Below are 15,091 nucleotides of genomic sequence, written 5' to 3'. Positions count from 1 at the left end.
GAAGATCCCTGGCAGAAATATCCATGGGAGCTTGATCAGCCGCAGGGGGAGGAGCCTCCAGGAGGAAAAGTCCATCATCCGCTTCGAAGGAAGGAAAAGTTTCCTGCGGCAATTCCCTGGCTAGGCGAGCTGTGTCCAGAAAGGTGGCGGGAGGTGCCGAGCGTAGATAACCCTGCTCGAAGGCCTGTTTGACCCTGCCAGCAGCTTCGTGACACAGCAACAAGACCATCCAGTGCCTCAGCTTTTGGAGGAAAAAGGAAGAGCTGACATAGGCCAGTTTGTAGGCCTTTAGCCTCCTGGGTTCACTGGCCTGGTACGCTTCCAGGCTGTTCTTGTTCTGGGCAGCCTCAACACGCGCCGCGGATAAGTCGCTCTGGCTCTAAGACGCTGCTTCCTGGGCCTACGAGAGCTCCGCTTGCAAAGATTGAAGCGTGGCCTGGAGAGCCTCCCACTGAGTCCGCATGATTGCCTCCCGGGCAACGACAGCACTAGCCAGGGCCTGGGCATCGACCAACCTCATTTGCAGGAGTTCCTGACTTTGTCGTTGCAGTGTTAGCTCCGCTAATTGGGAAAGCAGCTCTGCCTCTTTGTCTTTCAGCTCAGAAACTGCCGCTCGATGACGCTCCGCTTCAGAAGCCAAGGAGGACCACTTGTCTTTAAGGCCGCCTCCAACTTTTGTAGTTTATCGAAGGCGGCGTGGGAGATGGCTCGGGCAGAGGCCGCAGATTCCCCGGCGGCACGCAGATAAGCATCCAGGCTTCCAAGGGAGGGCTCAGGAGGAGCTGAGGAAGTTACAGGGGGCTCTAGTTCCTGAAGACGTGCCTCGAGCACCGCATTCTCCCGCTGAAGCTCGGCCGCTCGTTGAATGGCGCTCAGACTGGCGGAACAGGTCTGCAAGTGGCTGTAGGAAGAGAAAGGGGGTTACAGAAACACACGGATACTCAGAAGAAGAAGAAAAGGAGCTTACCGCTACCAAGGAACGAGCAATTTGATCAAACCCCTCTAGGGGGAACTGCTCTCCCAGAATAGCCGATTGGCTGATTGCTAGGAGGTGGCCAAGTCCCCATAGAAGTCGACCTTACCAAAGATAGAAGATAGGTCGGCAGCGGGTGTGTAGGTCGGGTCAGTCTCTGAGGGAAGCCTCCAGGAAGCCTCAAAGGCTAGGTCCGCGGAAGGCAGTTCCAGAGTCGGCGCGACTGAGCTCGTAGGCACAAGAAGAGGAGAGGCTGAAGGAGTCGGCGAGCCCAGGGGCTGATCGCCAGAGGACAAAGGCGGGGCAGGTGATACACTCTGGATTGGTACCGGAGCGGTCAGGTCCAATGACGGGTCTGCCACTTCCAGATCAGAGACCCTCTCCTGGGCCAAGCTTGTCTCCTGGGCCGAGCTCGTATCCGAGGACCTGGAGGTGGAAGAGATACCCGCCACACGTTGACGGCGAGGAGGTGGAGGAGAAGTCGCGGTGACCGGGGCCGCTCTTTTGCCCTTGCGTGTCAGACGCAACTTCATAGTAGGAGGGAAAGAAGGCGCTTGTCCTGCGGGCGATGGCTCAGCCGCAGGTTGATCAGAGATGCGGGGCAAGGCTGAGTCTGCAGGGCTGGGGGCAGGTGGCTCAGTAAGCGTCGGGGCGGCCACCGCATCAGAGACTTGGGGTCCCGAAGGTTGTGGGCTGGCGGAATCAGAAGATAGGCCTTGTGTTAGCTCTTCATTCAGAGCTTGCAGAACAGCCACCGAGGGTTTCTCCTGATTGGCAAAAGAGCGGAGGATGGCAGCCACTACAAGAATAAAAGGAAAAAGCACCTCAGTTAGCAAAGAGCGGCATGTAAAAAGTAACAACTTACCAAAAGGAGCTCCGATTTCTGTGGAAACAGTACTAAGACCAAAAGTGTATAGAATGCCTTCTAGCATCAGCACAGACAAGTGAACAACAACACCGCTCAGCTTGTCCGCAGCTGTGGAGCAGGCAGGTTCATGAACATGCGAAGGGAAGTCTGAAGCAAGGATGGAACGCCACTGGGAAGGCCCGGTTAAGGGGACGAGGGGCTTGAGGAAGAAAAAGCGAGATCTCCAGCCTTTATTGGAAGAAGTAAGTCATCAAAAAACTTATAGCTCGGCTTTGCCTGAACGTTGAATACCCCCGCCTCGGCCCACTAGAAGGAATAGAAGTGATGGAATAATCGAGCGGTCAAGGGAATTTGATAGATACGGCACAAGATGATGGTTCCGCAGACGGCTCGGAATACATTAGGGGCAAACTGAGAAATGCTGAGGCCGTAGTACTGACACAACTCGGAGAAGAAAGGGTGTAAAGGAAAGCGAAGGTCGCTTAAGACTTAATCCCTAAAGACGGTGATAAAACCTTCGGGAGGGGAAGAGGGGTGTTCAGTAGACGAAGCTCATACGAGGAGTCTAACCTCAAATGGGATTGCAGTAGCGACAGGTCGTGATGGTCCAAATCAGAGATATAACATGAATACCAAAGGATTTCCTTACCATCCATGATTGCGAGGAGTAAGCAAGTGAGGAGGTCGAGGACAAGAGAGGTCACAGGTCAGGCGCAAGCAGGAGGATGAGAAGTTGCACTACCGGAGACGACCACGAACGAGAGAAAGAGGATAGCGAAGCGTCAAAGTGAAGACGGCGGACAACCTTTAGGGTTTATAAAGCCATTTATTCCTAGGAAACATCGAGAGTCGAGCCAAGTATCTTTTTGGGTAATACGCCCTCGCGCCGTCTGATGTAAGGTAAGCGCCGAGGCGTGCGAAAAAGGGGCAGAAGCTGACGTCAGGAGGCGTGAGCAGTAAAGGCGCCAGACAGGTGTCATCGCGAGAAGAAACGCATTAAAGATCGACATGACAAAGCAATCATGAAGGGGTGTGGCCCCTAAAAAGAGGCATTCTTCGTGAAAGGCTCGAGACTAAGCGGGAAGTTTCATAAAGCTGTGGAAGCCAGGCAATTCAAAAGGGTCGCAAATGAGACAGGGCAGGTCAGCGGGAGTGATTGCCAGATCAGAAAAGTAGCGAACAGGCCTATGGGGGTGTTGCTTGCGCGGATCGCCCGAGCAAGTAGCTCGGCGAAGACATCCCCTGACCCGATCTGCTAACCAAGCGCATCGCAAGAGCTGCGGGGTCATCATAAACTACAAGGGCACTAGGGCCCAAGGGTCGAGTAAGGTTTATATGCTCCCTTCTTTGTTCTTAATCCTATACCATACATAATGCGATTACAAGGAGACAAGCGGCGCGGATGAGTAAGCCCAAAGCTAGCGATAACAACCAGATCAACAGAAGCAATTAGGTTGGCATAGGCAAGGTGGGTGAAGGCGGAGGAGAACGATGCATCTATACCTTCGCCGACGGAGGTCCGGCAGGTTTCGGACCAGCGCCATCGCCACCGGTCTCGGACCGGAGTATCATTACTGGTCTTGGACCAGCGCCATCGCTACCGGTCTCAGACCGGAGTATCATTACTGGTCTCGGACCAGTGCCATCGCCACCGGTCTCGGACCGGAGTGTCCCAGACTCTCGCCTCAGGGCGAGTTATAAGTGAGCTCTGCTCTCACGCCCAACGACCTTTCAAGTCGGCTCCCATGCGAGAATTAAAAGTGAGCCCTGTGCTCACGCCCAACGACCTTTTAGGTCGGTAGTCCCAAACTCTCGCCTCAGTGCGAGTTATAAGTGAGCTCTGCTCTCACGCCCAACGACCTTTCAGGTCGGCTCCCATGCGAGAATTAAAAGTGAGCCCTGTGCTCACGCCCAACGACCTTTCAGGTCGGCTCCCATGCGAGAGTTATAAGTGAGCTCTGTTCTCACGCCCAACGACCTTTCAAGTCGGCTCCCATGCGAGAATTATAAGTGAGCCCCGTGCTCACGCCCAACGACCTTTCAGGTCGGTAGTCCCAGACTCTCGCCTCAGTGCGAGTTATAAGTGAGCTCTGCTCTCACGCCCAACGACCTTTCAGGTCGGCTCCCATGCGAGAATTAAAAGTGAGCCTTGTGCTCACGCCCAACGACCTCTTAGGTCAGTAGTCCCAGACTCTCGCCTCAGTGCGAGTTATAAGTGAGCTCTGCTCTCACGCCCAACGACCTTTCAGGTCGGCTCCTATGCGAGAATTAAAAGTGAGCCCTGTGCTCACGCCCAATGACCTTTTAGGTCGGTAGCCCCAGACTCTCGTCTCAGTGTGAGTTATAAGTGAGCTCTGCTCTCACGCCCAACGACTTTTTAGGTCGGCTTCCATGTGAGAATTAAAAGTGAGCCCTGTGCTCACGCCCAACGACCTCTTAGGTCGGTAGTCCCAGACTCTCCCCTCAGTGAGAGTTATAAGTGAGCTCTGCTCTCACGCCCAACGACCTTTCAGGTCGGCTCCCATGCGAGAATTAAAAGTGAGCCCTGTGCTCACGCCCAACGACCTTTTAGGTCGGTTGTCCTAGGCTCTCGCCTCAGTGCGAGTTATAAGCGAGCTCTGCTCTCACGCCCAACGACCTTTTAGGTCGACTCCCATGCGAGAATTAAAAGTGAGCCCTGTGCTCACGCCCAACGACCTCTTAGGTCTGTAGTCCCAGACTCTCGCCTCAGGGCGAGTTATAAGTGAGCTCTGCTCTCACGCCCAACGACCTTTCAGGTCAGTTCCCATGCGAGAATTAAAAGTGAGCCCTGTGCTCACGCCTAACGACCTTTTAGGTCGGTTGTCCCAGGCTCTCGCCTCAGTGCGAGTTATAAGTGAGCTCTGCTCTCACGCCCAACGACCTTTTAGGTCGGTTGTCCCAGGCTCTCGTCTCAGTGCGAGTTATAAGTGAGCTCTGCTCTCACGCCCAACGACCTTTCAGGTCGGCTCCCATGCGAGAATTAAAAGCGAGCCCTGTGCTCGCGCCCAACGACATTTTAGGTCGGTAGCCCCAAACTCTCGCCTCAGTGCGAGTTATAAGTGAGCTCTGCTCTCACACCCAACGACCTTTCAGGTCGGCTCCCATGCAAGAATTAAAAGCGAGCCCTGTGCTCGCGCCCAACGACCTTTTAGGTCGGTAGCCCCAGACTCTCGCCTCAGTGCGAGTTATAAGTGAGCTCTGCTCTCACGCCCAACGACCTTTCAGGTCGGCTCCCATGCGAGAATTAAAAGCGAGCCCTGTGCTCGCGCCCAACGACCTTTTAGGTCGGTAGCCCAAACTCTCGTCTCAATGCGAGTTATAAGTGAGCTATGCTCTCACGCCCAACGACCTTTCAGGTCGGCTCCCATGCGAGAATTAAAAGCGAGCCCTGTGCTCGCGCCCAACGACCTTTTAGGTCGGTAGCCCAAACTCTCGTCTCAATGCGAGTTATAAGTGAGCTATGCTCTCACGCCCAACGACCTTTCAGGTCGGCTCCCATGCGAGAATTAAAAGTGAGCTCTGTTCTCACACCCAACGACCTTCTAGGTCGGCTCCCATGTGGGAATCAAAAATCATCTCCCCTGCGAGAATCATAAGTGAACCCGGCGCCCCCGCCTAACTGCCTTTCAGATGGATATGCCTCACGATGAGCGGAACGTCTTCCAATAATCAGGTTAACTACGTCTGATCTTGTTGTAGTTCCTTTATGCAAATGGTAAATATCCAGCAAATATGCAAGGTACGGAATACGGGAGGTCATCCACCCTACCCATAAAGCATCAATATTAACTGCGGAACCAGGTTTTGCACGTTCACTACAGTTTTAATTTTCAAGTACTATGTTGGTTTTATTATCCAAAATTCATACATAAAAATGAGTCATGATGCAACTCTTGTTTCTTACATACGAGCCAGTTTCTAAGAATGCTTGCTAGGTGAAAATTGAGCAGGAAAGAATATGCAGGAAAAGGACAGATATACAAGTATAGTAGCACAGTTCAATAAGTCAGTAATACAGCTAAGGCTACAAGAAAGAACGCCCTACGGGAAAGGAGCCACTGAGACATCTATCCCCCAGACCAACTTTAACTCGGGGAAAGGATTGGTCATGGAGAATGAGCACTGCCGCGTGAAGAGCTATCAGGGGACTCAGGAGCTCCTGGGGCGTTCAAGGCTCGAGCCAGCTCCGCGTGTAAAGACCTGATGACCTCTTGCTGCTGAGCGATAGTGTGTTGCTTATCTTCAAGACCCGCGCGGAGGAGTGATAGCTCCTTCGCATGCTCTTGTTGCAAATGTTCCTGAAGGCTAAGTTGGCGCTGCAGGCTAGCCTGGCATTCCTCTTTCCTCTCCTTCTCCGCATGCACGCAATACTTTGCAAGACGATACTGATCTTCCATGGAATGCAGGGCAGCTATCTGGCGAGCTCGATCCTGGGACACGCGCTCCAGTTCGCGTTCTCTCTCGACAAGTAGCGAGGTGAGTTGATCTATCAGCCTTTGGGAGGGTGGCTGATCAACCTCTTCAGAAGAAGGAGAATGCATCACGTGGGAAAGAAGTTGGTGGAATGCGGGGTAGCAAAAGAAAATAGGAAGGCATGGAAGAGAAAGGATAGAATGAAGAAGTGATCGTAAGGCTCTTTATAAAGAGGATGGGTAGCCAAGTCAAAGAAACTACGTGGACACGGCGCCCCAAGCGACTGGCGAAGCAATTAAGGAGGCATGACATCCCAAGCGATGCGACACAAAGGTTGATGCGCACGGGTATGGTGAGACACAGAGATATGCTGAGATCACAAAGATATGCTGAGATCACAGAGATATGCTGAGATCACAGAGATATGCTGAGGTCACAGAGATATGCTGAGGTCTAGTCAGTCAGACTGTCGTCCTCCTTCGACTAGACTTGTGGGGGAGGCTTGTGATACGACTGGTGATGGAAGGGACCCAAAAGGAAAAGGTGAGAAGGGTCAAGGCCATATAGCGGTCAAAAGTCAAGAGGATGTGGCAGTCAGTAGTCAAGGTGACTTGGCAATCAATAGTCAAGCTGACTAGGCAGTCAGAGGCAAGCATATGAGGTATTCAGAGATCAAGCAGACTTGTCAATCAGGGGGGGCAAAGTAGTTGAAAGACAAAGGGAGACGACGAGCGGAACACAGGGGACAGGTCGGAAGTGGCAAGGCTGTGCAGAAACGGCTCGGTCGGCTGGTCTGCGATTCGAAGGCCCGGGAGTGTAGATCACAAGTCACGGGTCAGAAGCGGCAGGGCTGTGCAGAAACGACTCGACCTACAAGTCTGCGATTCGAGGGCCCGGAAGTGCAAGTCACAAATCATAGACCGGGACCGATAGAGCTGTTCGGAGTCAGCCCGGCTGGCAGATGACGTTTAGAGGCTGGATCCGATCGGAGGATGCAAGGCAGGTGCAGCCCACAATAGATCAGATGAACTAAGCAGTGCGCGATTCGAGGGCCCGGAAGTACAAGTCACAAATCACAGATCGGTAGCGGCAGAGCTGGGTAGAAGTAACTCGGTCTACAGACCTGCGATTCGAAGGCCCGGGAGTGAAGGTCACAAGTCACGGGTCAGAAGCGGCAGAGCTGTGTAGAGACGACTCGACCTACAGGTCTGCGATTCGAGGGCCCGGAAGTGCAAGTCACAAATCATAGACCGGGACCGACAGAGCTGTTCGGAGTCAGCCCGGCTGGCAGGTGACGTTTAGAGGCTGGATCCGATCGAAGGATGCAAGGCAGGTGCAGGCCACAGTAGATCAGATGAACTCAGCAGTGCAGGAATCGGAGAATCTCAATGGGCCGGTCGGAATAATCATTATACACCAATGATATTGTGCGAAGGCGGAGGTTCCTAAACGAAAGGATGCCCTCATAACCAATAGCAGCCTGACATATGTCCCCCACTACAAGACAAAACCCATGTGTAAAGGCGGAAGTTCCTAAACAAGAAGATGCTCTCACGACCAATAGCAGCAAGGCAGGTGTCCGGGACTACACGACAAAGTCCAGCGTCTAACGTTTTCTGACAGGGTTGCAGGTTTTAGAAGGGAGGCGGGTGCATAAAGAGGGGAGGAGGCCTCATACGTGGGTACGCTCACTCGTCATTTTTTCTCACTAGTCTTTTACTTTTCGTATTTTCTCTGTGATTTCGGGGAAAAAGTACCTGACTTGAGCGTCGGAGGGCCTGATCCGGAGACTTTTTCCTTAGGTTTTGGTCTCTAACGTGAGGGGAGATCGTCTGAGTGTGCGTAGGGTCCTGCAGCAGCGTCAGCCACCCGTGGGAGCCGGATCACCTCCGACTTTCCCGTCAACAACCAAGTCACCGCGATCAGCCTTCGTCCGACTCAATTTTTGGACAGGATCAAGGAGCAATGCGAAAATATTGTAAGTAAATTTTGAAAACATATATACATATAATTTAAAATATGAAAATATCTTAATACATTATAAAGTTATTATTAAAGACATTTAGCGTGTGATTTGAACATATTTAAAAAAATTATTACTCCTTTTAATATGCTTTTAAATATTTTTTTTGTAAAGAGAGGGCATTTTTTGAAAAAAAAATATTTCTATTCAAACGATCTGATTGGAGATTTGGCGTTGTGCACACGTTCGTGTTCGGTCTGCCCGCCGTCAGTTGCGGGTGAGATGGGCCCGTGTGCCCTGCAAATCTGCCGCTTGTTTATCTCTTCATCATTTGCCACGCCTTAATCCCTATAAACCATCACTCAAGTGGTCTGCCCGCTCCTCATTGTTGGTTACCTTCTCTAGTGCTTGTAACTCATTTCCTCCTCGTCGGTATCGGACATCGTGATCGTCCCATCTCATTTCATTCGCTCTTCCGCTTCGCAATCTTAGTGAATCTGGCGGCGATGACGAGCAAACGTAAGATTCTTCCCCGCATCCCTCGCCGCTTCAGCTTTCACAATGTCCCAGCTGCTTTTTACGCCGGTTTATACGCGAAGCAAAAACAGGTGACTTGCCTTCTTTTTCCCTTCTCGTTTTTTGAGCTGTTCCTTCACTCCGGTGGACGGAAAGTGTTTCCGACGGTTGGGTGATGTGGATCTTCATCGTCCTTCCCCTCTTCTCTCATTATTTGGGTTTGGGTGGAAGTCGACGGGGAAAGGGCGAGTCGCCGTCTCCTCGGAAGCATTTTTCGGTGGAAGCGGAGTTTCGTTTATGCACGCTGGTGGGAGTGGAACAAAAGGTCTGGCTTCCCCCGGTGCCCTTCTCTTCTCCGGCAACCAGATCGGATCCAGTATGGCAGAGATTCGGGCGGAGGGTCGGTCTGGGTGGAGGGAGGGTAGGAGACGCTAACATAGGTCGGGGTTAAGGTTTTATTACAACCCGAGGTAGATCCGGGTGGAGGCGGCGGCTCAGTCGGGGTGGAGGGAGCCGCTAACATAGGTCCGGTTTAAGAAAAGTCCTGGTCTGAGACCAGGGTATCTGCGGCGGCGGCAGCTGCGGCTCGTGAAGGGAGACGCTAACATAGGTCGGGGTTAACAAAAGTACTGGTCTGGCACAACCTACTGGTTTTATTACAACCCGAGGTAGGTCCGGGTGGAGGTGACGGCGACGGCTCAGGCTCAGGCTCAGGCTCAGGCTCAGGCTCAGTCAGGGTGGAGGGAGCTGCTAACGTGGGTCGGGATTAAGACGTCGGCCGAGGAAGGGCGCAGACGTCTGCTGAGTGTATGGGTGGCTCGGGAGGTGGCGGCGGCGCAGCGCTGAGATGGGAGCCAGCCGAGGAGTTTAATTTCCTCAATCAATCGGCTTGACCATTTATTGTATCTAATTATGAACATTTGATGATCATCAAACCGCCATGCAAGCCCCAATTATTTGAGAGGAGATCATCAGCCGAGGATGCTCCCTTACCATGCATTGGTGGGGATGCATGATGGTCTCCACCTATTTTTCAGGTGCAATAAGAGCAGTTAGTTTTTTTTTTAATGGCTGAATTGTTGATTGCTTAAATTTTGTTTATATTAGGTTGTTGCTGCTGCCGCAGCTGCTCAATCTCCTAAGAATGGAGCCAACTTTGATTGTCTCATATCAAGAGAGGTAGGCTCGACATTGACATAACCTCCTTGTTTTTCTGTCGTGCCAAAATCATATCTTGTACAAATCATATCGAAAGACAACAGGTTTCTTTTATTGACGTTGCTTTTTGACACTTGTACAATTGTTTGTCAAGCATGTTACATCACTGGGTTTCAAGTATTGATGAAGAAAATATATATTCAAGAAGAATTAGAATAGATTTGTTATTTATCTTGAAAACATATCTTTCCTTACATTCCTTTAGAACTTTTGAAACTGCTGGTGCATCTTCTAATGGGTTGGTTTACCTTAATCTCATTCTCAGCTAAACCAAAATCCATGCTTGAAGTCGATCCCAAATCATGGCAAATTATATGAATTTGTGGCTATGAAGTATGATACAAGTAGAAGTGATATTGTTTCATGCAATTCATGCTCCACTGAGTCCAGTTACGATAGTTCCATGTCCTCGGAATCCTTCGATGTGCAAAGGGAATTGCAGGAAATGAGGGAAGAACATGGAGAAGAGTTGTCTATAGTTGGAGATATTTTAACACTTAACATCTCAAGAACATTCTGTGTCTATATTGCTTTGTTTTTTGTTTTTTGGCTTCACATTCCATCCAGTAAATAAATTCATGAAGCGTGGTAACTCCTGACCAGCAGTACAATTGTTATAGGTGTGTCTTATATGAAAATTGAACCCCAGTTATTTGGGAATGTATTCGGCCTCTTACCTTCACATCATGCGCTGGGGGCTGCTTTGTGTAGTTGTGTACATATATTTGAGTGTTGGAAATGGTTATTGCATGTCAAGTTGAGCAATGTTTGTGTTGAAAGCGGTTATAAAATTTGAATCTTAGATTCAGATTCTTTGGATTCGTTTCTTGTATTCAAATTATGAGCTTGTGTCTTCCTTGCGAGTTCGTAGCGTCTTTTTTTTATATATATATATGAGTGGGCACTTAATCATGTCTAGAGCGGTCAAATGAGTCAACCCATAATGGGTGGGCTGATCCGTGACAGGCCAGACATTTGGTAAAATGGGTCAACCCATAATGGGTGGGCTGATCCATGACAGGCCAGACATTTGGTAAAATGGGTCAACCCATAATACATTTGGTAAAATGGGTCAACCCATAATGGGTGGGCTGATCCATGACAGGCCAGACATTTGGTGAACTGGAACAATTCGTCATCTTGATAAATTAAGACATTTTTAATCCAACTTAAGACGGGTTACAACCCTCAGGCCTCGGATCGAGGTCAACCCATGAGTCCAAAAATTAAAAGTATATATACTGATACAGTACATAAAGGTGGGGGTTCAATAAGGTCAGGTAGTCAGAAGTCAAGGGGGCATGATAGTTTGGTCTGCAGTTTAGGTCAAGCAGATTTACTAGATTTACAGGGCTATGCCAAAATAACTTTTTCAACCTTTAGATCTAGTTTTCTCAGTTTAAATTTTGAACCAAAGTTGTAAATATTAAAATTATCTAACTTCTGATATGCGACTAGATCCTGGCTACAACCAATCTAAAAGTTATGACCGTTCAAAATTTAGTCTGTAGTGCAGTCCAGAGGCTAACACGAGTCATGCCCGCACAGGTGGTCGTAGTGGAAGTTTTTGTGGTCATTTTAGCACTATTTTGCGCCCGATTTTTTCCGTACAAGTACACTCGTGTCATTGTGGCAAAAGACGAATACGTTTACCCCCAGCGCTCCTGTAAACCCGTCCCAGGGTAACACGAAGGAGGTACAAGCACACTCGTGTCATGGAACATGGTCGGAGTGTGCTCTTTCATTAAAACTTCATTTTAATAGTCTTTTTAATCATTTTTTTTCTTCTCGAATGTTTCGTGTGTTGGCTCAATAATGAGGCATGACTAGCCCATGTTGAGCCTTTTTGCTCCATTTTTCATCTTTCTTGGTCGTAAGTGCATGCTCGTGTCATGAGACACGGTTAGAGCGTACCTTTTGCTCTAACTTCATGTTCAAAGAGATTAATATTTTATTTTAACTCTAAATTTATGTCCTATCAATGAAATAAATGAAAGCAATTTTCTGAATTAGGAAAGTATTAAAATAAAGCACAAAGAGATAAAAACATGAAATATATGTGATACGACGTGTTGTGAGTGGCCCCAAAAATAATGTGGAGTTGGTAGTCAAGATGACGTGACTGTCAAAGTCAAGGTAATGTGATGGTCAGAGTCACAATGAGGTGATGGTCAAAATCAGGGTAATGAGGTGATGGTCAAAATCAGGGTGTACGTATCCAGATGAACCATCTCTTAGGAGAAAAGCCCCCAATATAAACTCGGGCGGACACACAGCCAACCAGACCTATAGGACTTAACTCCCCAAATCTTATGAATAAAACTCCCAACCTAGAGCTGGTTGGTCCTAGCATGACTTAGCTCCCTGCCTCTCAATATTTCACAGAAGCCATACTCTCAGTATAATCCTGGGCAGACACATGGCTAATTGGATCTACAGGGCTTAACTCTCCACATCTTATGAACACAACTCCTAGCCTAGAGCCAGTTGCTCCCAATGTCGGTTGGATTTATAAGACTTAGTTTCTTGCCTCTCAGTATTTCTCAAAAGTCATTCTTAGTATAAACCCAGGCACACATGGCAGAAACCCAGGTGGATATATAGTCGACCGGATCTATAGGGCTTAACTCCCCACACTTTATTTGCTTAGCTCCTAGCATATAACTGCCTAGCCCGGAGCCAATCAAACTTCTAAATCTCAGCTCCTTACTTCTATAAGGTAACTCTCAGTATATACCCACCCGACTCTAGAGTCGGACGGATCACCTCTAGGAGAAAGCATTATTAGATAATCACAATAATTTATCAAAGAATATTCCCTTATTCGGGCATATACACGCAATGGAACCTTCTTCTACCCAAAGGAGGACTGTTGTACATACTTTATTACTAAACATATTCTAATGCCAGACATTTTCTGTTATCTTATTATTACGGAGGTTCTAAGAGGTGGTATAAAAAGGATCTTTTCCGTTGGTCAGATACGATGATACTTTTATGTACACGTATCTACATTACTGTTCATCTTCTTCTCCACATTTCGCTCGGCTATTGGACTGACTTGAGCGTCAGAGTGTCTGCGTCAGGGACCCCATTCCTGGTTTTTGCTTTAATGTTTCCCTTTTCTCTCTTTGTGGTGTGAGCATAAAGGAGTGTCAGATGTTATCTTTTCTCTATCTTAGAGTTTTCTCCCAATCAGCAACAGAACCCTCTGCCCAGTGCGTCATCTCCATCGATTTCAGATATGATCAATATGCATATAAAATGGGACACGATATACGTCAAACTATGATAAACACCCTATATGAAATGCGTTTATCAAAGGCTTGAGATCAGTTTGGGATCATGTACTATGTCAGATATTGTTTTTGCATTGAAGGCGATGACGTCTTTTTACCTGCCTATGCCCTAAGGAGGGCAAGGGGTTTCCATCCCATCCACACCCTCGAATTATATCTCTGCTCCCATATCTGCCTCGTTCATCTAGATATGGGGATTTGAAAAATTCTTGAACTCGAACCTATATCTGAAAAGACTCTAAACCCACTCCCATTTTGGATTTTTCCTAAGGAACCTTGAACTCATAGGGAAAATTATCATCCCTAATGTCATGCTTACGCATGTGGCACGTTATGTGGATGCTTCTCTTATCATATATATATATATATATATATATATATATATATGACAGTTTGTGTACCAAGAGGAGGTAATTGCAATCGGTTATAAATGGCTCCAAGTCCAAAAAGTTGATCTAGTCAACTATTCCTCATCTTTCTTACTAAAGCTTTTCTCCTAAAGAAGACATCCTTTTTCTGAGCTCTATGCTGATTTGATCATCGGAAGGATCACGCTAGCCATGTCATCCCTGACTGATCGATATTAACTTGCACATAGGTGACTCACTCGAGTGCAAATGTGTTAGTATTAGCCCTATGAACTAATTTTGAGATGATTGACAAAGAAACTTTTGTATCATATTTTATTAATAAAAGACAAAGTTTTTGGTCGTTATATTTACTTTAGATCAATGACAGATTAATAAGTATAATAATATACTAGGGTAGTAGGTTCTAGTCTACAATATATCAATTGGTTGAATTGATAGTGGGAGGCTATAGATATATATAGAACACTACTTTTAAACTATTTCTAGTCAAGTATTGATATATAAGGGCAATATTAATGCGTTGAGACTAGTATGTGTTGGACCGTGATCGTCGATAGAGGGGGGGGGGGTGAATATCGATTACGAAAATTCTTTCGAAAAGAGTTAAGCGCAGCGGAAAAAGTAAGCAATGCTAACACAGACCAATTTCACTTGGTTCGGAGCCTGTGTCGACTCCTACTCCAAGGCCCGCACTCGTTGAATACTTTCGGTAGGCAATCACTAGCAATTCGAAAATTATTACAAACTAAGTGCTGAAATGCTAATGAAAATAAAAGCAATACCGACAAAGGAATAAATCGAAAGGGAAAAAGCGCGTTGTCGGAGCTTCGTTAGCGTCGCAGGAGCGCAGAGCAGCAGAGCAAGCAATAGAAGATCTTCTTGTCAGTTGTTGATTGAAGCTCTAGCCTTGACCCTTCTTTTATATGAGGCTCGGGGCGCCCCGGATCCCTTCCGGGCGCCCTGGTGTGACGTAGCAGGTCCAACCAGTGTGCTCCACGTAGCGACGACGCGAACAGGATGAAATTTGCCTCCGGGCGCCCGGACCACCTTTCTCCAGAAAACTTCTTCTCCTGCAAGACAAGGTTAGTCCGAGGTAAATAAATAATTTATAACTTGCAAAACAGAGTGTTAGTTCAGTTTATAATTTGACAAAAAAGAGTATGACTTAGATTCCGTCTTTCCGAGACCGGAATCTAGTCACGATCTCAACTTAGATATCCGAAATGGATCTAAGCCGGATCGACGCCTAATGTTCCCTTCCCGGGAACGCGTCCTCACAGTCACTCCCTTCCAGTGACTTACCTTTACTCACCTGTCAAACATCCGGTCAGCCCTTCGACCCGTCTGGACTTCTCGCCAGCTATTCGGTCAGCCCGTCAACCTAGCTGGACTTCGTGCCAAATGTCCGGTCAGCCCTTCGACCAATTTGGACTTCGTGCCAAGCGTCCG

General features: G+C 48.2%; 1 protein-coding gene across 1 annotated transcript; it reads left to right on the top strand.

The window, feature by feature from the left end:
- The first annotated feature begins 8,624 nt into the window (after window positions 1-8,624).
- On the top strand, window positions 8,625-10,690 carry LOC122049697. Its single transcript, XM_042611055.1, has 3 exons — window positions 8,625-8,846; window positions 9,862-9,933; window positions 10,238-10,690. The coding sequence occupies exons 1-3, from the start codon at window positions 8,745-8,747 to the stop codon at window positions 10,544-10,546; spliced, it is 483 nt and encodes a 160-aa protein (XP_042466989.1). The 5' UTR covers window positions 8,625-8,744; the 3' UTR covers window positions 10,547-10,690.
- Window positions 10,691-15,091: the final 4,401 nt, after the last annotated feature.

Source organism: Zingiber officinale, chromosome 2B (assembly GCF_018446385.1).
Source record: "Zingiber officinale cultivar Zhangliang chromosome 2B, Zo_v1.1, whole genome shotgun sequence".
Lineage (NCBI taxonomy): Eukaryota > Viridiplantae > Streptophyta > Magnoliopsida > Zingiberales > Zingiberaceae > Zingiber > Zingiber officinale.
This window is presented reverse-complemented; position numbering and strand designations above follow the sequence as displayed.

Excerpts from the sequence above, each read along its gene's own strand:
- LOC122049697 (XM_042611055.1), top strand. The coding sequence starts at position 8,745 with ATGACGAGCAAACGTAAGATTCTTCCCCGCATCCCTCGCCGCTTCAGC. Across the intron at positions 8,847-9,861 it reads TATACGCGAAGCAAAAACAG|GTTGTTGCTGCTGCCGCAGC; the intron begins GTGACTTGCCTT and ends TGTTTATATTAG. Across the intron at positions 9,934-10,237 it reads ATTGTCTCATATCAAGAGAG|CTAAACCAAAATCCATGCTT; the intron begins GTAGGCTCGACA and ends TCTCATTCTCAG.